Genomic DNA, 27,190 nt, shown 5'->3' on the forward strand with positions numbered 1-27,190 from the left:
CTTCCTAATATTTTCCTTTTTCAATTACCTCTGGGAGGCCCTGACTGGCCCTGTTTAAAGAGCACTGCCTTCCCACCCAGAGGAGCTGTACAGCAGGAACTTCAAGGACCCTTTCTGAGTATTTATTGTTCATTGCTGTTATGTATGTGGTACTCAACAAGGGAACTGATACTGGTGTTTGAGTTGCTAGCAAGGGAATTAAAAGCTTGGATTCAGTGATGGTGTTCATTTTATTGATGAGACCAACTGTTAGGGATAGAGATAAAACAACTAACTGAGTAAAATCCCATGTCTAGGACTGCAAAAGCTCTGAAGAATTATAGACACATCCTCATTTAAGTGACATGCTCCCTGTCAATGGATTCAACATGTGAGGTCAGCTGGTGAAATGTGAACTGGACATTTTAATGTAATACAGCAAATAGGAAGAGACAGCAACTACAGGCAATTGAAAAATTACAAGCTAGGTTCAAGGTATTTGTCCAGGGAGGTATAATCTTCATCTCACAGAAGCAATTGGAAACATCGTCTTAATATCTCCATGATCACAAGTTGTCAGGCCTGGAGAAGTTAATCTCATATGAAAAAAAATAAAAGAAAAACACAAACCCTCCTGAACTACAGTAGCAGAAGAGCTATAATGGAAAACAATCATAAGAAAAAAAGACTTAAATTGTCTTTAATTTCTGATTTTTGGAGGATTTAGAACATGAGAAGCATTAAGTAGGGAATCTGAAGTCTGTGGGTAAAGATTGATTAGAGTCTGGAGGACAGCTGAGTGGCCAAACTGTAGCTTCTAATAAAAATCAGCCTGGGCACTTCCACGTTACCTTTCTTCTGCTCTATAGGTCTAGGTCTGAAGTCAGAAGTGGAAAACTGAAGAGACCCTGAAGGCGTTTTTCATCCAAATTTCTATTTAAACCAAAAATCTCCAGAAGCATCACTAAAAGGAGTCCATTAAACTTCTGTTTGAACTTTTCCAGAATTAGGAAAATTATCTTTCCCTAGTGGATCCTTCTATAGTCTCAGACAACCAGAGAAAATAGTCATAGGAAAATGCTTTCTTCCTTTCACCTGAAGTGCTTGCTCTATCTTTCTGAGCTGACTGGTCTACTTGATACATCACAGCCTTCCAGATACCAGCTGACACCCGAAACACGTCAAATCATGTGCTCACTAGAACATTTCAGGTCTTTTCTATACAAAAAATCCTGCATCAAGGAGAGGACCCTCCCGAATCATTGTCTGCCATATTTAAGATGCTGTTTCTAAGGACTGGCCTCTTGATGTGGGATGCACAGGGCATACTTTAGTGGGACTGTTACCTCCTTGGAGCTGTGTTCTGTCTAAAACCAGGACAGCTTGTTGGCCACTCAAGACATACCGTCATCTGGAATTAAGCTCAAATGTTCTCTAGGATCTCCACATTACACCTCTCTATTATCTGCATTTTTGCAATTTATTTTTAGCAGAAAATTTTACATAGTAGGGACTAAGGAAATGCTCATCAGCACCTCATAATTATGCCTTTTGGATTTAACTGTTAACTTGGTTATTTTAGAAGTCTCTAGTTTTTTCTGTAGTCTGTTGGGAACAATTTGTGCTTTTATCTTTAAAAAAACAGTGATTGTGTGTATCTGTGAACACAAGGACATACACATTTTTAGGGAGGGTCTAAGATGTTGCCATTTTGTCAAAAATAATTTGAATTTTTCTCAATGTCTAGGACATTAAAAAATACACTTTGGATATTAGCAATTATTGCCGTATGTGACATTGGCATCTCCACACTATCAAAAGGTGGTTCTAATAGCTCTCCCAATTACTTCTTTCACTCTTTTGATGGAGAAATTCTCATTAAGGCAAATCAGCATTTCAGCAGAACACATCTTTTAGCACATATATTGATATTTGAATTCCTTCATTTTGGGGGTCACAGAGTCTTCAAATTTTCTAATTTGCCATTGAGAATTTTTCCTCTAAAAATCGTCACCTATAAGGCATTCTCACAATACCTTTTCATGGTCTTTGATCTTGACTGAAAAATATTTCACTGTCTTTACCTGCTAAATCACTCTATAAGTCTATGTCTTCTTGACCTATATTTCTCCTTTCAAATCCTGTTATGTATTTCCTTGGATGACGTTTTACTCTTGCATATCTTTATTCTAAACTTAAGTTTCATTTCACCTCTATGATACCCTCATCATCCCTGGCATTTTTGATGACTAGTCTAGGAGGCAGTATAAAATGTGTCCTCAAAAATGTTCACATCGTCCTCCCCAGAACCAGCTACCTTATGTGGCAAGGGACTACAGATGTCACTTAAAGACCTTGTAATGGAGATCTGTATGAGTCCTTCTGTCAGTGGAGACCTGGTTTAGTGGAGCACTTTCCTAGTGCAAGGTCCTGGATTGATTCCCCAGTACTACCTGCCGCCTCCCACACACATAAAGTGGAGACCCTTTTCCAGTTGTAGTCAGAGAAAACTGTGATGATGGAGTAAGATCACAAAGAGATGGAAAGTTCCTGGCTTTGAAGATGGAGGAAGAAAGGATGAAAGCAAAGGAATGCAGGATGCCTCTAGAAGTTAGAAAAGGTGGGGAAACAGGTTCTCCGCTACAGCCTGCAGGGGGGTCTCCCAGAAAGACCTTAACACTTTCTAACCACCAAACTGCAAAGACAACACATTTATGCTGTTTGAAGCCACTAAGTTTTTGGTAATTAGTTGACAGCAGTAATAGAAGACTAATATAGTTATTGTGCATTCTCTGCAGAGGAATACATCTAAACCATGACATTTTGTTCCCCAAAGTTTTTTACTCATCTCCTGAGAATAACTCTATTTATTTATTTTTATTCCCCATGGTTTCCTACAGTATCTGGGAATTTTTCCAATATTTTACTTAAATTTAATTAAAAATTTTCTTGATCAGGCTATTAAGCTTTGAACTAAACATGCTTCCCTGTTCTTGGTAACCTGCGTCCTGATCTTTTCTAAGAAACCATATTCTGATACTGCACTGCAGGTCATAGTCCAGCAACTGGTTTTCAGTCTCCTCCTTACTAAATGTAATTAGTTCTGGATTTCTTACAGCTCTATTCTGAAATTGAGGCATTTAACTTATGTCATTAAATTTTTTAATTTTAATTCAAATACCCAGACTCAATTCTAATGCAGATATCATTAGCATTTACATATGTAAAAATGAGTGGCAATGGTGGCTTTCATAAATAGTTCAGTGGGTTTCCCAAAGCATCTTACATATGTCCTCCAAGAAGACAACTCAGCTCCTCACCAGCCTCACTCATTCTACATGTGGTTATATCTATTCTGTCAAACGGAATATTCACAAACCTCTGTCCGGTACTCTTAGTGCTGGTAACAGGCTAACCCTTCATATTTTATGTGAAGCATGGAACACTGCTTCTTCCTTAGAAGCTTCAGTTGTATTCTCTGGGACCTGGCTATTTCCTCTTTTCTGATTTCAAAAGGGGTATTTTTTTTAATCTTCTCTTTCTTCTCATTCTTCCACTGGGCAACCTCATCACTAAATTTGATTCTGCCAGGCCTCCTTGAAACCTTTTTACTTCTGTTTTCTTTTCATGCTGTCTAAAGACCATTCATTCTGGTGGTTGTCAAGTGTTTCACCTTTTCTTTTAGAGAGACTAGCTAACATTTATGGGGCATGCAATTGGTGACCCCCTCAGGCAGCAAGTTCACTGATGAACCAGGAGGTCTTTAATTTTCTATAGCTGAATCCACACAATAACTTTTGGGGTCAGCTTTGCTTTAGCCTCTTGTATCAGCCCTGTCTCTAACCAAAGGCTTTTTTAGAAGCCCCTAGGTTAATAGTTCAGGGCTTCAATAGTGGCCAATCTTGCTTAAAGTCTGCACTAATGTTGGGCAATAAGTTTTTGGATGTGGCTTCTTATCTAGTATTTAGTTACTCTAAGTGTACTTGGAACTAAGTGGTAATCGTTGGGTGCTTTCTGTGTACCATGAAGTCCACTTTCAGTATTTTCCTTATTATAATCCCTGTTTATTCACATTAGAAAAACAGGCTTAGAGAACTCAACTCATTTCCTCCAAGCTTTTCCAGTATAAAGGGAAGGAGATGGATTTCAAGCCTGGGTCTGTATAACTCCAGAACCCACTTAAAGAGCATATTCTTTTGTTTCATTCACAGGATGTCAATGAGAGTGTTAATAATTGGATTTCTTTCTTCACTTTCTGTTCTGAAGTTCAAGTCCTTTTAGACTGCAGTTCCACATTGCTGTTTGGAAGTCTTCTGGGGTGACTACAGCCCTGGACCTGGGTATCTCGGACTCTGGAATCTACCATGGGCCCTCCCTGGCAGCACCTGTCCAAGTGTTTGCTTACTCCCAGATTATCACTGCTGATGTTACTGTCATCCCTGCTCTCTGACTGACTCTCTTCTTGGCATTGGTTTCTTGTTGCCAGCTTAAGATCTCTGCCAATAATACTGTGGTCAAACCAAGGATGGGTCTGACTCGGATCAAGCAGAAGTGTATTTAAAATGGAGGTGGGGGAAAGACAGTGACTTGAGGGGCATTTTTTTTTTTTTTTAGTGGATTTATGTGTGTGAAAACATAGGGATGAATGGAAAATATTTAGTAACCGAAAAGTACCAGATAATCAGAATGGACACCTGGTAAACTACGAAGGCATATTGCTAGAGGAACCCTGTCATGCCTATTAGTTGCTGGATCTTGATTCTGGTCAAAGAGATCCAAGGGAAAGGCATTTTCAGGAAATAGGGGAAATAGCCATTTACCAACTAGTCAAAGAATGTCTATATTTTAATATAGAATATTAGCCCTATGTGGGTGGGTCTGAGGGAAGGCAAGAAAGATTTCAGAATGAGTGCTCTTATATGCTCAAAAGTAAGTTTGAAATATGTTAAATTTGCATATCAAATCTAGTCTCAACCCATACCAATCCTTCCTTAAATAAATGTCTAGAACAATCTTTTCAAAAATAAATCCAATCCTTTAATTTCTCTGCTTAAAACCATATAATGAATCTCATCTCCACAATATGACAGTTTCCATTCTTCATCCTGATAAGATGATCAAAACTACTTGATATTTCTGGGACATAGTGTGTTAGTTCATGCACCTGTGCCCACTTTTTCTATCCTGAAAAGCTCTTCCTAATCCTTCAATACTCCTCTTCTCTAGGGAGCCCTACACTCCATCTGGGCTATAGTAGAAAATAGCCATGGACACATTTCTTCCTTAGTTCTGATTTCTTTCTATCATAGCTGGAAGGCTACATGCCAGCCAGATGATAAAGCCCATGTCTAGATGTTCACAGCAGCTACCTCTTTTCAGCCTTGTAGCCTCTATCATTTGCCTAATTTCTTAGTCAAGGTAGGGACTCAGTACATCCTCAAAAGAATGGCATTGAGCACATGTATTATTACTGTCATCCCAGTGGTCCATATAACAAGTACGGGGATGATGGAACTGAGACACAGAGGGTTTTGTGATTGAACACCACAGGCTTAAATTCAATTCAATAGGAGGAAATATTTAGTGACGTTATAACTTTGTAATACTCTAACACTTTATATAAAGTGTATCTTGATTACAGTCTCCATATTCCATATGTCTTGAGTCTTTGTATCTATTTTTTTTTTAAAATATTTTTAGATATAGATGGACACATTACCTTTATTTTGTTTGTTTATTTTTATGTGGTGCTGGGGATTGAACTCAGTTTCTCACACATGCTAGGCAAGCACTCTATCAGAGCTATCGCCCCAGCCCCTTGATATTTACTTCTATTCTTCTGTCTGCCTCTCTTTTCCTCTTCTGACTGCTTGACAGTTCTTCAGTGTCCAGGTTTTCCAGGATGAAAGGCTGCCCACTGGATCCTGTCTCCTCATGTGGTACAGATATCCATCCTTAGGGACTAGTGTTTTACAGGGCCTATGACACATAAGCCTTTTAAACTAGGGTCTTATCCAGAGTTTATGTGCAGGTGTGTCGCTTGACTTCTGATGATCTGACTACCTTTTAATACTCCTTTCCAGTATGGCTGCAGATCTCAACCTCTAGCTCTTGGATCCCTTCCTGATCTTGATGTGCTCAATGCCAAATGTCTCTACTTACTGTCACAGTTCATTGCTGCCCATGGCATTTCATTTTGGCTTTGCATTATGTATAAGCGTAGCAGCCAGATAACTATAAATTTCATAAGCAGTAGATAGAACATTCTATCATTTTCTGTAGATTTTTCTATATAATTTTCTACAAAAATTGGCTGCAGTCAGCTATTATTATAGAATTTATCATATAGACTTTATTACCTAGAATATAGCAGCTATTGTATTATAGAAAAAACATAATTTTCCATAGAAATTAGCTCTAGATAGTCCCTGCATGCTGATAGATATATATATATATATATATATATATTTTTTTTTTTAAGTGTAAAGTAAGAAAAAAGAACTCTAGAACTGTGTTGACCAATATGGTAGCCACACATGTGGCCATTAGGTTTTACAATGTGGCTGGCCCTAATTGAGATGTACTGTAAATATACAACATACTTCTGCTTTCAAAAACCATGAAAAAATGGAATATATGCTTAATAATTTTGATATTTGGGGTTAAATAAAAATGTTGTTAAAGTCAATTTCTCAAATTTCCTTTTACTTTTTTTAAAAAATGTGAATAACAACATATCTACAATTCTATATGTGGCTTGCACTATTTTCTACTGGACTGGTTTAATCTAGAGGATACACCTTGTGTTTATTTAATATTAGAAAGTTAATTATAGAGAGATGGCATGGAAAGTTAGTGCAGAATTAAAAAGCAGAAAAGGTTATTCATGGTAGGAAGATATTTCTGCTCAGATTTAAAATTTCTGTTCTGTGTATACACTGACATGCCACCTGCCTTGTCAAGCTTTTAAGAAGACCTGATAATATCCAGAGAAATGAGGCCAAACCAAACGGCACCTATCTAAGACTTGGCATGTGGTGTCTAACCTCTAAGGATTAAAACCAATATTGATTTTTGTCATTTACTTTACCTAGGCATTTAAATATCCCTTAGATTTATTACTGCCAGGTTTTTGGTTAAGATTCTGTGATAGCAAAAGTGGCAATAAGTTATGTAGATATAATTTAATTTATGAACTCTGCAGCTCTAGGGTAGCTTTCAGTTCAAGAAATATATTAACCACATACACATCACCCTTCATTTTGTGGTGAGGATTTCCAAGCTAGGTCCCTATTGTGCTGCTTAATTTATGGTCTGGCCAGGTACACGGATCTCCATATAATATTTCAATGAAAGTTGTGCCAGCCATCAGAAGGGACGAAGATGAACCTCAAAGAAGCCAGCTGGACAGCTGATGGATCACTCTCTTCTATGGCAGGGGCACTAAGCAGCCTTTAAAGCTTGTCAGCAATTTGGGTCCTTTTCTGCTCTGAGAAGCTGCACACATAGGCCTGGACAAGCGAAATTAGCCATGCTGCAGCAGGCAGAGGGCAGCTCCCGAGTTACTTACGTTGACAGCCGTAGTGCCAGGAATTTCCCGGCAGACACTCATCACACTTAGGCCCTGTCGTTCCAGTCTTACACTCACAAAATCCTGAGCCATTACAACGATCATGGATTGAGCCCAAAGGGTTACAATAACACTCTGTAGAAACAAGACAACACACAGGCTGGAGACAAGTCCGCATGGCTTATACGTTATCAACACAGGAGCGTCACTTAAATGCATCACTTACTTAAAGAAAGATATCCATTAATGAAATGCTTCAGCAAATACGGCTATTTCAGGACCATTTATTTATTTGCTCAGCCTTCCATGATATCATTTTTATGATATGGGAGGAAATCAACTGAAAACTTCCAAGGAAATAAGACATCATGTTTTTCACTGGTAACACATCATAATGGAGATTCCATTTGTTAGGGCATTTTTAGATGGTTTAATGAACACCATGAGAAGTTTGTATAGCAAGGATAAATCAATATGCCATCAGTGTAAAATCTGTTTTAAATTATTCAAATGGGCTTATCTGTTACACTCAATGTTTGAGAACCGCTGAACATTTTAAAAGTGCAATATGAAAGCACTTTGCTTACTCTAAGGTAGTTTTGCTTTATGATTTGGGACAGCTCCTTAACTTATTTATGTGTGTACTGTTTTGTGATGAGCCCTTAGATGGTGTATTTGCTAGGCATGGTAGTAAAGTTTTTATGCAGCTGAGATTAGTGATCATGAAAGAAAAATATATTTCATAATCCCAAATAAATTTCAACATAGATGTAATTTCAGATGTGTATTTTTCATTATAATATCTGCTACCAGGATAATACAACTTCCATAATAAAGAATAAACAGAACATTTTCTTGATTCAGCACACATTCTTATATAGGGTATTTTCACTTCTGAAGCTCTATTGTGTTTAAAGTTTGAACCAGCAGGAATTCCTTGGACTTTGATAAGAAGCCTGGAAGGGGAGCAAGGGCAGTGTGTTCCTTAAAGAATTTGTGAGCCAAAGAGCCAAAGTCCCTTTCTTTGTTACCAACCTGTTTACTCTTCAGCAACTTATTATAACTCTTTGTCTCTCAATTTCCTTTATTTTAAAATGAGCCAATTAAGAAGTTTTCTGCTAAAGTCCAAATAACATTATACAACCAACCAACCAATCAACCAACCAACCGATTGAAGTCCTGAGAACTTCAGTTTAATGTAATTAAGTTTAGTATATCAGATTAGCAATGAGGGTTCAGGGGCTAACATTACAGGAGAACCCAGGGGCTTTACTCTAACTTTGTGTCATAGAAGCTAATTAGATAATTTTTCAAAGAATGTGGAGTCCCTCAGAATTAAGTTTAATTTCATGTTGTCAGGTTTTGAGTTCAACATTCTCATCAAACAAGCATTTTTAAGACTAACAGTGATATATGCAGGTAAAAATACAACTCAATAAGCTCTAAAATACCCCCTCCTTGCCTGGCTTGGTTTGTACTTAATAACTAGGGTTTATTTTAAAGGGACACTTTTTATTCTAATGTATATGTGTGCATGGGAGCTGTTTAAAAACATTTTAAAATAGTAACTTTGTTGTGGTTTTCAGTGTTTGTGCATATGTATACTATAAGTTTGTACCTCTACCAAAACTGTAATATGTTCTTACTATTTAAAGTGTATAAGTTGACGGTGAATCACCAACATTTTTTAAGCCAGTTAGCAGAGTTACATCTGGCCATCATGAATTCACATACTGTGCTAGTTAATTACTCCATAACAATCAATTAATATAAGTTTTTAGATGCAAAATATGTAAACAAAATAAAAACCAAACAGTGGATCATCTAAGCTACAGTGGTTGTTAAAAGTGGTTGTCACCAAAACAAATAACAAGGGGAGGAGTGGTTTTATCCTCCACCTTACATACGAATAATTCAGTTTTTTAAAAAATATCATCTATTTGAACTTTTTTGCATGGTAGATATTGGGAACTGGGAATAACCTATTTTATTCCATGAATATGAAGAATATACAAGACTGTTGGATTATAAAACAACATGAAATGCTTTGGGTGGCTTGATTAAAAAGTTATGCTACTGTTGATTTACAGATATTCCAATGGTTTTGTGTTTATTTTGTTCTATATATGGTACCTATGATTACATGATCTTGGGTTTCAAGGAGAATTAAAAATAATACATCATAATGTTGAGATATGTTTAGCACCAACTGCTGAGCCCTGTGTTTCATTCCAAAGCAAAACTTTTTAGCAAGGATTATTAATAGTGATTACCCAAGGTCATGAACCATGTGTCCTCTCCCTTCCTGCTCAATGCTCATGTTTATATGAAACAGAGACATGCCAGGGTGCCACCTTCATGTAATTGGTGTATCATAACAGGATGATTACATGCATCTTTGGAGACATGTCTGTGTTTGGAATTTGAATGACAAATGGGTAAATTCACAAGTAATCACAAAGCAGCGATCACCGTGGCAACATGGACGAGCCAGCTGCATTTTATATTTGCCATAATATAAAATGATGCAAGTACTTTAAAACATCTATTTCAACACAGAGCCTACATCTATCAAAGATATGAGTTGTTCCCTCACAGTCAGGATGGTGAATTTAATTGTTAAAGAATTGGCAAGTACCTTTTTAAAAATTTTAATTTAGAGAAGACGTAGATAAAATTCAGTTTCCAAGATTAGTGTGTAATTTTGCAGTTAGGTAAATACCCATTCATTTTCATTAGTGCTTTCTAGACAAAATGGTGTTAAAATTAATTCTCAATTACTTGTGGTGTATCCTCTCAAATTTAATATGCAATCTTTTCCTTTAGGGCCTTTTCTTTGATTTATTTAAAATATTAAATATTGTGAAACATTGTAATCTTGCATATTTTGTAAAATGATTACATTTTATTTCTGTGCTCCTATTTATTTTGCCTTTTCTGTTGCTTCCATATTTACAGTCTGACATTTATATATCTTTACAAATGGCATTCAGTGGAATATACTCTGCATTCAAAATTCAGACAGCTACATGTCTTTTGGTTTTTATTAATACCCTCAAATCTTTGAAACCCAAGTGTTATGAAGGCAATTGAACTTCTGTTCACAAGCTCAGAGTAGAATTGCTGCTGTCATCCAGAAAACATACTATGAGTCAAAATCTGACATGCCCAGCTTTGCTAATTGTGTCAGAGTGGTTAGGAGAGAGTGTTCAGTCTTTGAAGTCAGAAAGCCCTTTGCTAAAACTGTACAATTGGATCAATTTGCCTTATTTTTCTCAACTAGAAAATAACGGAAATTATCAATGTAATACTTACCCTACTGTTTTATTAATGAGGATAAAATTGAAAAAAAATTGCAGGTCAGTTCACAGTTTACCCAGTGTTTCCTGTGCTCACATCTGCTAGTGATTTGACCAGGAGGCTCAAATGACTTACCTAAGACATACAGTTATTAAATAGCAAACTGGGACTTGAACCCAGCTCTCCAGTCTCTAAGTCCAGTACTTTCTTCACTTATTCACAAATAATAAATAAGGAAGCACTTTGAAAAATAGAAAATATTGTAGACACAAACAGGATTATGTATACTTGGCCAAATTTAATTCGAAACAGCTGTACAACTATTTTATGTGACACTTGACAACCGAATCATTTCTTTTTTTTTTTTTTTAATGAAAAAACCACCTGGTATTTTCCATCATGTGTATTCTATTTAATTTAGTTTTTATGTGGGAAAAAAAACACTACCTTTAAAAATTGTTTGCATATGTAGCTCACTACTGGTGTGGTAACAGACACAGCATTTCAAAGATACACATTTCTTCAGACTAAGTTATGGAGTGAAATTCCATTTATTGTTTATTATTTTTCCATCAGCTTCTTTTTTTTGTAAAGATAGGTCCTACTATGAGAAAAATAGAAGAAGCTTTTTTAAGAGGGAAGGGTACCTGGTCCTCCCCAGGAGACAAAAGCAGTAGTCACTGATGGGGAGAGGGTATGCTCAAAGGACTCCACAGACCCAGTTTTCTAGGGTTCGTGCATCTTGTAAGATTGGAGAATTCATTGAGAAATCACTCAACATTTGGAAGACTAAAGGAAAAATTGAATAAATGGAATTTCATTATTGTAGATGAAAGGCAAACATTTATATGATCAGTTGCTGGTAGCTTTCAATTCTAAAAGGCAACATTTTTACTCCCCAAAACTTGATCACCAAGTATATGCATGGATTTGAATCTCAAATTTTCATATTCATAATTAAATCCTGCACAATGAATTTCCATTTTAAGGTTGAATGTACAATTTATGTTCAAAAAATCAAGTCAAAATTATCAGGTTTTAAGAATTCATGCAAAAAATAAAAAATAAAAAGACAGGAAGAAAGAGAAAGAAAGAAATTTATTCATTTCCTAAACATGATTTCTCAGACCATCATCTTTAAAGCAAAAACAACATAAGGCTTCAAAATATAGTCCCCAAGTACGATTTCAACCAGTACAAATGGATTTTAAATCTACCACAAGGATATTTGCTCCATTGAGAAAGTTCATTTTTGCTAAGCTGTGGTGCAAATCACCAGCCTCTCCACCCTAGATAGCTCCCCATAGCTCCAAAGGCACAGAACAAAAGCTGAAATTATAATGGAACTGACCTATGCACACATTCTCATCGTCCAGCTGTGCAGAAGCATTTCTGAAGTAGCCCAGCCTGCATAACTCACAGTGCTGCCCTCTAGTGTTGTGTTTACAGCTCACGCAAATGACTGTATTTAGCAGATCGATATAACTGCACCGATTGGAGTGGCCGAAGCATTCGCAGTCTTGCAAGGAAGAACAGAAATGTATACAGAGTGTATACTGCAGCAGAGAAATAGCACACTACATGCTTGGGTGAAATGAGGGATGGAGAAAAGATGGTGGAATGGCATTACATATATTGGATCCACACAACACATGGCGACAACAGGTGGTTTTGACTGGCATGGAAGTAGCATCTGTTTCAAGCAGGATAGAAAGGTCGAACATTCAGAACATGACTGAAGATCATCAATTCTTGGCAGACAAGATGAACAGAAGCATTTGCAGGTGTACACCTTTTAAAATTTGGGAAAGCTTGGTTTCCATTGATGCGAAAGTAATTTCTGCATATGGAAAACTTTTCCATCTTTGCACCCTTTCCCCCCTTTTCTTTTCATGTTTTCAGTCTTAAAAAGAGGGAGGGAAGCACATTAGCACTGAGGGTCAGAATCTCCTGTCCCCCATGGCTTCTTTGTCCTACTATTGTTTGTGTCAAAAGAGTAACCTGGTCCGGATTTCAGAGAAATTGTGGCAAATTTAACAGGGATCGGGACAATTCTATATTTTGAATTTTCCCCAGTGCTAAGAGGAGAAGATGGCTCTTTATGTCTTTATGTCTTTCTTCAGGCCAAATCTTCATGTATTCGTTTTAAAAAATGTACTCTTAAGATGTCCTTTTCTATCGATTTTTGTGCCAAGTCTGCTAAAAAAAAAAAAAAAAAAGGAGGGGGAGCTGTAGGCAGCTACTGTATGCCCAGGTTTCTTTTTCTTTTTCTTTTTTTTTTTTTTTTTTTTCTTTAAAATGTTAGCCTCTGAGGCTTAGGAGGGATGGTGGAAAGAACAAGATGGGGAGACAAAGAGAAGAGGATGAGAGCAGCTGGGGATGGTGGAGGGTGACTGGATTGCCTCATCTCAGCCAAAGCAAGAACCTGTTAATCTAATTCAAATGCTTAAAAATAAAAGGCCAAGACAGTAGGTGGGAAATCTCCTTGTGTCTTCTCAAAAGATGGGGGTAGGCCTAGCTGGACAGGTGTAAGGTAGGACAATCCTAACCCTAAAAACTGTTTCTCTCTCTATATATTCTTCTCTTTCATGTCTGGATTTTATTTGATCCCACCATTCAAACACAATCACAATTTGAATCCATTCATTCATTCATCCATTCACTTAGTCACTCAATATTTTATTGAGGTAGTCTGTTACATTCTAGGTACTATGCCAGTTGTCAGATTACTCTTTTGGCCTACATAAAATTTGAGGAATATTACATTTTGAGGATCAGAGTAAAACTGAATGTTATCAAGTGAGGAAGAATAAGGAGAGGTGACTATATCTAAAAAGGGTTTTGTTAATACACTATCACTTATCGAAAGAGTGTGCTTCATTTGTTAGAAAGCTGGTTAATCCAGTAGCCTGTTGACATCAAGGTCCTGATGGAATGATACTCAATTTGGATAGAAGAATTGAAGAACCCAGGTCTTGGCAAAGAGTAGAAGATACCCAGGAAACAAGAAGTGTGTGAAGCCAAGTCACTTCCTGTCTTTGAGATCTGCTGTGTTTATGTGCAGGAGTGTGGCTGAGAATAAGAATAAGGAGAGAAATCAGAGAGGGAAGGAGATTATTGGGAGAAGAAGGCCTTGGAATTTCAATGTGGGAGATGAAATAAGAAAATAAATTCAATAGTTAAGGCATGCCAATTAAATAATAACACCATCACCAATAATAATAAAGTTACACATCACTAAAGTAAATTCTCTCAGAAAAGTAGCATTCACTCCACTCCATGATACCTACTTGAGTTACAACTCATTTATACTGGCATCTCTGACTCTTTAGGAAATTGGCAAGGATTCTAGAGCTTTCCTCCTCTGAGGGTGTGAAGCAGTGAGAATCTTTCTGGCCTGCAGCCTCCCAGAAACAGTGGTTGTAGGATCCAAATCTAATTGCTTCCCAAAGATTTCTTTAGAGCTTCCTGAGGAGAGAGCAATGACACACCCATCCTCAGGGTCTCCTCCTCTGGAAGAGGCCCCTTTTTGGTTGTCCTTCTTTGAATTCCCCAACCCAAGTTGGGGTCCTTGGTGTCCCTAATTTAAAGATTCCAACTTTTTTCAAAAGCATCTCTCATGTATAAAAATTCATCTTTGGAACTACCCAGAAGTTTGATTAGTGGGTAAGACAAACACATGCTTAGATAGCTAAAAGCAAAACTGTATGTGCTAAGAAAATGAAATAGACACACAAAGCAATCTAGATAGAAGGAGAAAATCATTTAACCTGATGGAAATTAGGAAAAATGACTGTAGAACTTGAACATTGAGGCAGGTAGAGTTTATTTAAAAAAGACAGAGGGAGGCGGGTGCAAATTGGCATTTCTGATGAAAGAAATAAAGAGCATGAAAGACATGAAACTGAGGAAATGTGAAGAATGAGACTGGAGAATTTTCATAATATGGTTCCTTTGTGGGTATTTAAAGGATTCTGCAGTTTCTGTCCAATGGCCAGAACTACTTGCTTAGCTCCATCTGACAAAACTTTAGCAAAGAAAAAAACATATCTGTAAAATATATAAGTTCAGGTCTGGGAAGGAAGTTCAATGGTAGAATGCCTGCCTTGTGCACACAAGGCCCTGTGTTCAATCCCTAGCACCGGAAAAAAAAAAAAAAAAAAAAAAGATATACAAGCACAACCTTCTGAGACCCATTCCATGATTCACCATGGCCATTCAAATGTAGTATTGTTGCCTACTACTATTCAAATTAAATGAGCAGTACACATTTCTGTGATGATATTAGTTGTGGGTCTCTTTTGGAAACTTATCTATTGATTTTGATAGGAAAAGTTAAATAATTATTTAAAAATTATACTCAGCTAAACATACTATTTTAAACTTATTTCAGAAAATAAGTGTATATTTAAATGTTTTAAAATCTATGAGATGGGTTAATACCATTTTTAGAACTTCTAGGACTCTTTTGTGACATTAATTAAGCTATCTTCTCTGGCCATGACATATCTGATAATATTAAATATGAAAAAGATATTTTTTGAAAATTATTTGAAAAACATGAGAACATTATATAAATGAAAGGTACTTCAAATATAATTATTAGAGTGCCATATTATTTTCTAGTACCCTTGTTAGTTTACCATTCTTTAGTACCCAGACCTTTCACTCAGGCACAGACCCCATTAATGATCATTAATGACATAATGTGAGTGGCATTCATATTAAGATCCTGAAGGGTGATATTAATAGTTTAAGGCCTGGGGATATAGCTCAGTTGGTACAGTGCTTGCCTGTCAAGCAAAAGGCCCTGGGTTCAACCTCCAGCACCGCAAAAAAAAAAAAAAAAAAAAAAAAAAAAAAAAAGTTTAATAATTTTTTAATTCTCTGCCATGTCTTCCATTCTCTCTCTCTCTCTCTCTCTCTCTCTCTCTCTCTCTGTCTGTCTCTCTCTCTCTCTCTCTGTCTCTCTCTCTCTCTCTCTCTCTCTCTTTCTCTCTCTCTCTCTCTCTTATACTAGGGATTTAACACAGGGGCACTTTACCACTGAGCTACATCCCTAGTCCCTTTTTAGGGTCTCACTAAATTGCTTTTGAAGTTGGACTTGAACTTGCTATTATACTATCTCAACCTCCAGAGTTGCTGGGATTTCAGGCACTTGCTGCCAAGCCCAGCCTTCCCCTTCTATTCTTAGAGTATAGAATCCATGGTCCATCCTTACATTTATTTCTTTTGTTATACTCCATGGTCCCTCTATCCCTAATCCTAGACTCCTGGGAAAATCTGATCTTGGTTAAATGCAGCTCTCTGCCTCTCTGGGCCCACATCCTGGCAGTTGAACATGGCTGAAGTTTTTCCTCCAACCACTTTGAAACAAATCCCACTTCAAATTCATCATCATTAACTCAATGGATTCCTGAGAGCTGCCTAGCAGTCTTTCCTTAAACAGGGGACTTTGGGACCATCACCTATTCAGGGTTCTCCCCCTTCCCTACTCCTTTCATTTGTTTTAAATGTCTTTTCCTTTATGTCCAGGTGGCACCAGGTGGCACCACCTTAGTGAATAACAGCTTCATTCTTCTTCCAAATGCCTGGAGTTGTTCTTGATGCACCTCTTTTTCCCATTCCCTACAACCAATCCAATAGCAGACTTACTTGGCTATTCTTTTAAAATACATTCCAAACCTGACCACCTCTCAGCATCTCTGCCATCTCATCCTGGGTTAAGGTCACTGTCACTCTTCACCTGGATTATTGCCATTGTCCCCAGTCTGCTTTCCTGGCCTCCACCCTTATGACAATCTCTTCTTAATATAGTAGTCAGAGTGACAGTTTCCCAATGGCCTCACATCTCATTAGAATAAAAGAGAAATTCATTCATTCCCAGGTGCTCTGGCCCTTGGCTTCCCTGGGGCTCCAGGCCACCAGGTTCCTCCTCACTTCCGTGTGATGCCTCCAAGTTGCTCCTCAAACATGTAGGGTTCCTCAGGGTCATTGCACTCGCCATTACCTGTGTCCAGTGTACTCCTCCCCAGAGCCCCCCTCAAACATTACTCACTATTTGTTTCCTAACTTTTTTTTTAAGTCTCTCTTCAAAGAGAAATTTCTGATCACTTTATCTGAAATAATAGTTCCAAACCCAAACATCAGATTCCCTAATTTCCAACTCCTATTTAATATTTTCTAATAGAATTTATAATATCTGAAAAGAATATTAAAAATTATCCTTTTATACTCCAACTACAAATACACAACTGTAGCCTCTTTTGCCCATACCTGTAATCACGTAACTGAAAATGTCATTTGGCACATACTCATCACTCAAAAAATGATTTTGAATGAATGAATAAATGAATGAATGGTGATCCCAAGGCACCTCCTTTGGAGATGGAGGAAAATTAAGTTTAAATTCATTATTCCACCATTTGAATCACCTAAGAGAATCTGGTTATATCGTATATATAGAAGAGTTTAGAAAAACAACAGCCACACCGTAAAATATAACTGTTAGTGATTATATTATCTGAGAATTGACTGCATATTTATGCACAGGTCAGTTTATCCAAAAAGACCATATTTCTGAAAAATTGCTGTGGTTTTATATTGTTTTTAATCTCAAATTGTATTGTAGATCACATCTATATAGCTTTTTCAGGCATTATTACTGTTGTGTAAACAAAGCTAGCTAAAGGGGGTCTCCAAAGCACATATACATGATGATATGGCAGGGCAAGCATTGAAAACACATATTTACTTATTTATTGAGTTGTGCTGGACCAGGCATCACATACCAGGAGACAAAGTGATCGAGGTCTCGTTCTACAGTCTAGTGCAAGGTTTCTCAATCCCGGCATGATTGACATTTGGGGTCAAATATTTGTTTGTTGGGTGGGGCTGTCCTGCACATTGAAGAATATTCAGAAACATCCCTGATCTTATCCACTAGAAGCAGTAGCAACTTCTAAACCATGATAACTGAATGTGTCTCTGGACACTGTCAAATATTCCCCAGGAAGCAAAATCCAACCCCTCCCCATGTACATATTGAATGTCTTTGATCTAGTGGGAAGACAGGAAAAAATACTATGAATAATATTTTATATTTCATAATATTATATATTATGTATTTATTTTCATATTATGTATTATATATCATATTTATGGCATGTTCCATCATAGAAAGCAATTATGAAAATAAAGTATTGCATAATGGCTAGTTAAAAAAACAATAAAGGCTAGAGACATTTTAGAAGCAGGGAAGAGTTCAAAATTGACTATCCAGATTAGCAAAGGCCAGAGCCTCCTAAGAGGTTAAAAGATCCCTTCTAAGACTGACTTGAGGAAGTAGGAGTCACAGGGAAACAGAAGGCTGGAGACAAAGAGAATTGAAGAAAAAGAATGTCAGGAAGAGGAGGGGATTCAATTTCCCTTTTGTTTCTTCTTCTTAGTGTTCCCCAGTTGCTTGTAATTACTTTATTACATTACCTATGTGAATATTATATAAAATACTCTCAATACTCTCAATGTGGCACAGGTAGGTTTGTTTTTTTTGTTTTTTTTTTCAAATGAGGAAAGCTTATTCCAATCCTAGCTGATGAAAATTCATTTTAGTCATTCAAAAAGAAAGGATTTGGAAATAAGACTTTAGCTAGAAGCTAAAGAAATTAGAACTGAAAGTATTTTCCCTTCACATTAACAGAATGACACTTTCTCAGGGGCAGTGGGAATGAAGAGGCTCTAACATTCTCCAGTCCTATCCCCACCCCACCCTATCTTGCACCCTTATGTAGCTATAGAACTTTTTCTACACATTTTAGAATTAAGTCTTCTTAATTAGGTGACTTTTTCCTGCCTCTGGGATGTGTCTGGACCTCATTAGTGCAGTGTCCTTAAGAACTGAGAGAATGAATGACACAGGGTCCAACCCCAGGTCAAGAGGCCTCTTGTGTATCCAGCAGCTTGATGTGATATAAAAGAGATGGACTTTGTAAACTCTCTTTTGCCTCCTTTCTCCTTTATCTCCTTGGTTTCACTCCAAAGATTTGCATATAATAGATGAGGAATGGCATTCCTACTGTGGCTTTAATGACTGGCTGTTACAGGTTTTCCATGCACCACCTGCCCTAAGCAACTTGTTATTCTCTGAACCAGAGGCTTCTGTGTTCTTAATTTAGTTCCCCAAATTTCAAACCTGTTTGGATTCCCCTTAAAAGGTCACCTTCCGTGTTCCATAGTTCAAATACAATGCATGGCAAATTTAAGACAAGGTTTAAATATTATCAGTTTCCTTTTTTCCAGTCTCAGCAGTTTCCTCCTTTTCTCTACAGGACACAGAAGAACAAACTCAACACTGACTAAATCTGGAAGATGATGAAATTCAGTAAGCAATAGGAAAGCTTTTATGGTCATTTTTACCAAGTGGGTCAAAAAGTAAGTTTGGCTTTTGTTAATTGTATTTCTTTGTAAGAGGTGTTCCATGGAAAAAAACAGAACAACAAGAAGAACAAAACGACATATGCCCAACAGTCAAGAGTGGAACACAAGACACACCTGTTACATGGGACACTTAAAGGAAAATGGTGAACTAAAAACAGGGTGTTTATGTTTCCTGAAAAACCTTCATTTTGTGAATGATGGATGCTCACTGGAATGGGCCATTCATGAGTCACAGATGAGATACTGTTTGCTTTTGTTTGAAGAAAAATATGACTACTGTTTTTGGATCATTATCAACATGGAACTCAGTGCAGATCTCCACAGATATTCTTCAAATTCATTCAAATGATGTTTGGAAGCATACATTCCAGTATGTTTTCACGTGACACAAAGTAAAATGAGTACCATACGTGGAAGCTGCCATTATGGCTTCATGGAAAGCTTCCCTGAAATGCACAGTAAGTGGGTTTCCTTATTTTCAATGCTAACAAGTGTTCAGGTCAGGGCTCTTAGATTCATGGTCTAAACAGAAACGTAGACTGTTATAATACATACTCGCACATTAATCTTTCAGAAAACAAATGATGCAACATCTTTAATTGCAGTCAGATTTCTGAGTGAAGCTTTTTTTGTTTTGTTTTGTTTTGTATAAAGATGACATTCTCAGATATCAGTCAACATGCCTCACCAATAAGCTGATGGGTACACTCCACAAATATTCCAGATTCATACAGTGCAATGTTTCACAACACATAACACCATGAAATCACTGTATGAATCCAAGAATTCCTACCTCTCTTGTGGTTTGCAACTTGAACAGAAGAAACTGTTGACAAAGCTAATTTTGGAGCAACTGGATAGGTTTAAAAGAATGAACAGCAAATTAGAAACAATAGTGAAACGTTCAAACTATAATATCTTATTAACAACCCACTCAAAAAGTAACTCTAAATGGGGAGACTACTTTTACCTCTTGTTCCTGAGAGTTTGTTTCGATTACAAAGGAAGGTTTATATTTGGCTGAAAATGGTTCAACATTGTCAGTAGTAAAGTTTAGAAACTTTATTTTCAGAGGTGAAAGAATTATCATTTAAATCTAGACTCCAGTTAGGCAAAGATTCTTTTCCCATAACAATATGGATATTAGGATCCCCAACTGTCCCTCTTTTAAACTAGAATTAATTAGCAATATCATGGCCTCAATTCACTCTGTTGCTCTGTCTCCATAAGTTTGTTTACATATAAACCAGCTAGACCACTTTTTGTTGAACTGATTAGACATCACAGGACATAGTCACAATGGTCAACCAACCATTCAGCAGCATTTGGGCCTTGGTCTCAGAGTCACCTTGAACATGAGTACCCTTAACAATTGTGATTTTCTGTTTATTCCCTTAGTGATGATATCAGTTTGTTAATGTCAGGGTTTTCTCTCTAAGTTTGCCTGCCATTTCTTTTCCAATTATTCATGAAGAATTGCTTGTGAAAATAGCAAAAACAGAATTGAGCCTGATGTTCTCTGCAGATGTTGACAAGATAAATTATGGCTCCACAGAACTGGCTTCTGCTGCAAAGGGTGCCTTTCACTAAAATTTCAAGTTCAAGCACTTTATTCAACTGTGCTGTTTCTTTAATAAATTCATTTGAGTTCATTATCCATATTCTAAAACAGCACAACTGGATTTACCTAACGATATTTCTGAAAGCTTTGGGTCCTTGTGACACTTGCAGAAAACATAGCAAAATAGTTAAATGGGTCTGTTTCAGGTTTTGAACAATATATAATCTTGTTCAACTCAAAACTCACTGTGGAGAAGTGTTAAGTCTTAGCTCCTCTCTTGTATAATTTGCAGAGCTATGGAATTCAGTGGGAACTTCTGAGTGGTGTTTCACCCAAGATGATCTTGTTGAACTTGCCAAAGAATAAAACTACCAAAACTTCCTGAGTCCTCATAGGATTAGAATAATAGTGGTGAGCTTGATCTGTATTTCTTCTTCCACATGTGTGCAGAAACTTGAAGAGATTCGTTTGGAGAAGATGATTAAGATAATTCTATTTGCTAGTAATGCATGTATCTAGGGCAGCCTCGCCTTCATCACTCTGATCACGGACTGGAAATGCGTCCTTTTCAATTTGACTCTCAACAAATTGCTAATATATTTTTTGTTCTGCTTAGCAGCTATTTCCTGGTTCCTCCTTTCCCTCATTTCCTTCATCTGTATTCATTAGAGTTTAAAAAGAACATCCTGTATATAACTAAGGAAGGTAGAAGTCAAAGATGAGTCTTGTTTTTTGTTAGTGTTTGTTTGCTTTTCTTTTTTTTGGAGAAGGAAGAAGGCAAAAGAATAGTTTTATATTAAAATAAACTCTCTTGCATGTGTATGTATACATGTATAATGTGTATATTAATAAATATGTGTATATTAATAAATATATACTAATAAATATGAATTTAACATTCTGCAACTTATGAAGTTTATTGTATTAGTGTTGAGCTTTTGAAGGTTCTATTTCTTCCTGTGTAAGCAGTGTGCCCTTCTGCCTTCCCTTGGTGGTCCCCTTCTTTCCTCCCTCCCTTTCTTCCTGCCTCTCTTCCCTCCTTCCTTCCGACATTAGAAGTCGGAAAATAATTACTGCTGTAAGGACAGACAGCAAATAGGTTACTCAATACTTTGGAGAGGAATGGTAATTATAAAGGGGATAAAGGGGAAATTTCCAATCAAGAAAATTTACTGTGATATGTTTGTGTGTGTGTGTGTGTGTGTGTGTGTGTGTATGTGAGAGAGAGAGAGAGAGAGAGACAGAGAGAGAGACAGAGAGAGAGACAGAGAGAGAGAGAGAGAAAGAGAGATTGCTCCAAACTTTTGCAAGTTTGCAATATGGAGCAATAGTAAAAGAAAACGAATCTGTTGGTTGTCACAATACTGCCCTTACCTATTTACCCAAACCCTCAATACAATTGGGGGGACCAGTTTTACTTAAAGTAAAAATGAGACAGTGCAAAGCCTGTGTCATTTACAAGTTTTGAAGAGTTATTTACATTCCACACTGTGATGGCAACAGAATTCTAGGCTTCTCTTGGGACTGACTGACATTCAATGTAAATTTGCTCAAGGGTTTATAACTTCAACACATCTCATTTTCCTTCATCTTTTGCCCTAATGTACCTGGGACAATCTTCATATTGGAGTAAAAATTCAAAGTATGATTCTTTAAAAGAGATGGTATTCATGATAATGCTCTCATTTAGTGTTAAAAAGTGGTTATGGGATTTTCCCCCAAACATGGGATTTTTTGTCAGTAGGAATTTTTACATGCTCCTACCTTGTTTTGGATTAGAAACCTCAAGGGAAGAAATATTCGGCCAAATCCTATTAAACTTTGGAGGATCTGCATGCATCAGGAAAAATCAGGGAATGTTATTTTCCAGCTATAATGTCATTTGGTCTAAACAGAAAATAAATGGACAAAGACACAAACCACACGTCTGCTTTTAACTTGGCTTTGATGCACTTAAACAAAACATGACTCCCACACCAAACGAGAGCAAGCAACTGATGATTCCCAAAACACTGAATGGACATTAAGTATATAGCCACTTCCCTAACAAAGCTATACATTTGCTTTTGAAATAAGGTACAGTGTTCTTACACAAAAAACCAAATAGGGACTTCAGCCATCCAGACCAATAAGTAAAGCTGGTGCCTGAAACTAGAAGATAACACTAAAGAAATAATTTCTCACTTGAGGATTCCATTCTATTCAATTTATATTTACAGATATGAACTGGTTGCATTAGTCTTTCATGAGAGATTCTTTGGGGTATGTTTTAAGTGTGAGCATTATCTCGGAAATGAAGTGGATCTATTTCCTATTTATAAAGATGCAATTTCTCAGAGAAGGAAAGAGGGATGACTGGTGGTTCTGGCTTAAAAATAGTCCAAGGTGCTTCCAATCATACTTAAAGTTTGTATGCATGAATGTGTGTATGTTTCAGTGGGGCTTTTAGCTCAAAAGGTGTTTCTGGAGTTATGGGTCCCAATACAGAAATTATTAAAAGCATTGTTTAATTTGTTTAACTTATGAATTGATAGTATTTCTGTCTTGGGTTCACCCATTTAAATAGATATATAAATAATAGATAAATTAATAAATAATTTTAGAACAACCAGGATTAAGATTTGATGTTTTAAAACTGCTTTTAAGGTGCATATGCCTGACTATCAAAGTAGCTATTTTATGACTCAAAACCTATTATCCATTAAGGCCAGCTCAAAGCCCATCTCTTGCATCATCCTGCAGGACCACCCAAGTCCAAAAGGACAACTCTTGCCTTCATACTCTTGCAATATTTGCTGTCACTGCTCCTGATCTTTCACTGACATATGGACAGGCGTAAACCTTCATATTGCTAGTTAAAATTTCATAGGTCTATTTCTCATCTTCCTAATTAGATTGGATCTCTTTGAAGAAGGGCAAAACCCTGAAGAGGGCTTCAGTAAATATCTAATAATTGAGAAATTGATATCAAGTGGCTAGGCTACTGTAAACAGGTATTATCAGATTGTTTCCTCCCTCATTAGATTATAGCCAATAACATTCTTGCAGGACATGGGCCTTTCACTATTTCTCCATTTTAAAAATATTTGTTACAAGAGCTGAGCTCACAGGTCTCATACAGCTGTTGGTCTGTTTTGCTCTTCTTTCATATATGTATACACAAAGGCCAGGAAAATCTTAGTTATAATATTGCTGTATCTATCAAAATTTATGAATATCCAGGTATTATTAAATAAATAAATATTTGATCACATGTAGACAAAATATATGAGTGACTGATGGAAAGCTGCTTTTCATTTGAGCATTTTGACTATACATAGACATTAAATTACTAGAAAAAGTGATCTTTGATGATCAGTTTTGAAAAACTACACATTTGCATTTTGAGAGAATTAATTTTATTACTAGAAATTGTGTTGAAAAAGATTTCATATCATTGGCATGATTTTATGTAAAATATATTTATATTATTAAGCATCAAATATTTCTCTCCTTTTTCTCTAATAGTACCAAATACAGGTCATAAGTGGGGTGATGATTCCAAGTTTAATGTTAAGTTCTTACTGACTTATTTTGATGAAATGGAAGTCATAATATGATTTATTACTTTTTAATAAGCTGTGCCAAAATACTTAAGTAGAGGCAATATTTCATAATAGTTTAGAAAAGAGTTCTAGAAATTAACTCCATAAATTAAACTTTATTCCATATTCCAATAAATAAAATATCTGTGTCTTTATTCTAATACAGCTCTTTTTTGAGGAGTATTTTATGATTTTTCCAGCAGATGCTGAGGTTCCAGTTTAATGCTCTTCTGCTGTATCATATAACTAAGAGAATTTCTTGGGCAGGGGGAATCCTTGTTTTTGTCTGAGAATACAACTAGAAACATTTTCAAATAATTTTCATTATTTAGGACATCTAATGTTGCTGAAAAATTAAAACTCAGAACCACCAGAGGAAATAAATATATAAATATATATACATACATATGTATATATATATATATTTCCAATGGGGCAAACTTTACATGCTATGTGTTTTCCTTGGGAGGAAAAAAGGTGTCTTGAAATGCTGGATATTCATATTTGTTGACTCTAAACTCATATAGTGTTTCCATATACATTTTAATATCTTGCCTTCATGGTCTTTTAAACTTAACATCTCATCTTATATTTAAAAAAAAAAAATTATTTTGCAATTGCAGGGCCAAGTAAGAAAACACTTACAATTAGCCTATTACTCTCTGGTAACTTTTGTTACTCTACGATCCTGTTATGAAATAAATACAAATATTACTAACAAACTCTTAATTCCTAGAAGTAAATTAGGGCACATTGGAGGCTTTATGAACAGTGTAATGGAGACAAATTCTATCTTATCATATCCAAAGCCAGTGAATGTCTTTGTATAAAATGAAACCTCTGAGAATTCTTAGCCACTGGCTACTTGTTTCAAATAGATATAAATTGCAAATAGGAAAAAAATTAAAATATATCAAAAGTATTTGTATTTCCCCTTTGGGTAAACTGTTGCAAATTTATTAATTTCATTTTCTTCAGAATTCAACCAGGGAAAATTTCTGGGTCAGTATGAAGGTCTCAGAGTGGTACTTTGTTATAAGGCAAATGGCCTTGTGAGTCATACGATGTGGAGTCTGGTCCCAGTTCTACCACTTGGGAGCTGTCTGGCTGTTAATTTCTCTAAACTCCAGTTTCCTTATCCATAAGAGAAAGATGTTGCAGAAGATTTCTTTTAGCTAAGTTCCATTCCCACCAATAGTTCCCTCATGGCCAGGCAGCATCACACCGAAGTTCTCAGAGAAGGAGGAAACCCATTGGGAAGACACATATGCCCTATGGAGAATCTAGGGGATTGAGTTTGCTGTGTGAGGGGAAAATTATTGTGGCAGGCCTTGACTATGGCCCTATCAATTGTCCCAGTGAAGCCTAAACTGGAGTTGAGAAAGAACTGTCAGCGGGAGGAGGGATCACTACATGTTTGAAGATGGTCAGACAGGAATAGCCATTTACGAATCTCCTTTCTTAAGGTTTCTGGCTTCATTTGGAAAAAATGGACTGAATTTATCTAGAGGATCTCTTCTACTGTCCATCAAAGACTATAGTTATGTATGAAGTAGGGAGACCATGATCACATACTACCACACAATTGCCCTTTCTAAAAGTAAACAAAATTTCCATAAGGCCCATCAGTTGCTATTTACTGTATTGTTATTTTGAATTTTTGAATTACATCTATGGAAAGCCTAGAAAATATCTATTCTGTGGGAAATTTTTAATATATTGTGCATGTCAACAGAGCTCATGCCAGAATTGCAATTCTACCACTTGAACAAGTTCCTTAACATTGTGCCTGAGTTTTCTCATCAGTGAAGTGGGAATAATGACACTGCTTGTAACTGGTTGTCATGAAAACTGAATTAATTGATATTTGCTTCATATTATAATGAGTATTCAATGGATGTTAGTTCTTATTCTATTTGTGGTTCCTGTTGTAATAAAAATCAGATTACTGTAGTATGAATAGTTCTTATTGACTTGAAGTAGAGAAAATAATATGCTCTCCCAATTCTTTTCCTCAACATTAATTTCTCCCAATGCAAGTGTTCTGATATTTAAGGAAGCTTTCATATGATATACCTTACTTTAGGGAATAATCCAGTCCTAGGACCTATATTAATCAATAGTATTATTCAGAAAGCAATAGAAATCATTTTCAATATTATGAGAAATATTTGATTCTTAGCCTTTAACAATATAAAAATGCTAATTTCCAAGTTTCTTTTCATGTAAAAGCACATTAGCTTAAAATATGAACCAAATATGTGGTTTTTCTTAATTCTTTTTATTTGTTAAGAACTCCTCATTATTTTATAACAAATCCATTTTCATGAATAAGAAAAATTGAGTTTCCCATTATAAAAATGAGACTCTGGAAAAAAGATTTTTTCCTGTTCTGTGCCCCCTAAAAGCTTTCTGCTCTATAAGATGAAGAGAAGAACCATATTAGAATTGCTCAACCTGACCATTTAGTTCTGACACCATAGTGAAGCTAACTGAAAAGCAAGCTTAAAGCAAAAAGCTAAAGGCATTTTATTTATATCAAGAAAGTTTTAAAGGTGGGAATGCTTTAGAATATGCAGCCGTCTTTTATCACACACAGCATTCAATAAGCATGAAGAGTAGGCTGCTTTCAATTCATTTTATGGAGCGCTTTTAAGGACAGAGTAAAATGTGACCATGCTTTCCATCAAAGGGAATTTATACTGATTTTTTTTTCCTAGAAAATCTACCACATACTATCTTATAGTAATTTAAATAAAT

The 27,190-nt window shown here is 36.3% G+C and overlaps 1 protein-coding gene across 5 annotated transcripts in view; it reads right to left on the reverse strand.

The window, feature by feature from the left end:
• The window catches only part of Ntng1 (netrin G1), a 319,935-nt gene that overhangs the window by 39,028 nt on the left and 253,717 nt on the right, over positions 1 to 27,190 (reverse strand). The window contains exons 5-6 of one of the 5 annotated variants that reach the window (XM_047523628.1): positions 12,201 to 12,368; positions 7,550 to 7,684 (exon numbers count right to left, since the gene is read on the reverse strand). The exons of 1 other annotated variant lie outside the window; for it this stretch is intronic. In XM_047523628.1, coding sequence (XP_047379584.1) covers positions 7,550 to 7,684; positions 12,201 to 12,368 — 303 coding nt within the window. Of the gene's footprint in view, positions 1 to 7,549; positions 7,685 to 12,200; positions 12,369 to 20,078; positions 20,139 to 22,610; positions 22,677 to 27,190 lie in introns of all 5 variants that reach the window. 3 more of the 5 variants (XM_047523632.1, XM_047523629.1, XM_047523630.1) reach the window with 3 other exon arrangements.

The sequence above is a fragment of the Sciurus carolinensis genome, chromosome 1, assembly GCF_902686445.1.
Source record: "Sciurus carolinensis chromosome 1, mSciCar1.2, whole genome shotgun sequence".
Classification (NCBI taxonomy): domain Eukaryota; kingdom Metazoa; phylum Chordata; class Mammalia; order Rodentia; family Sciuridae; genus Sciurus; species Sciurus carolinensis.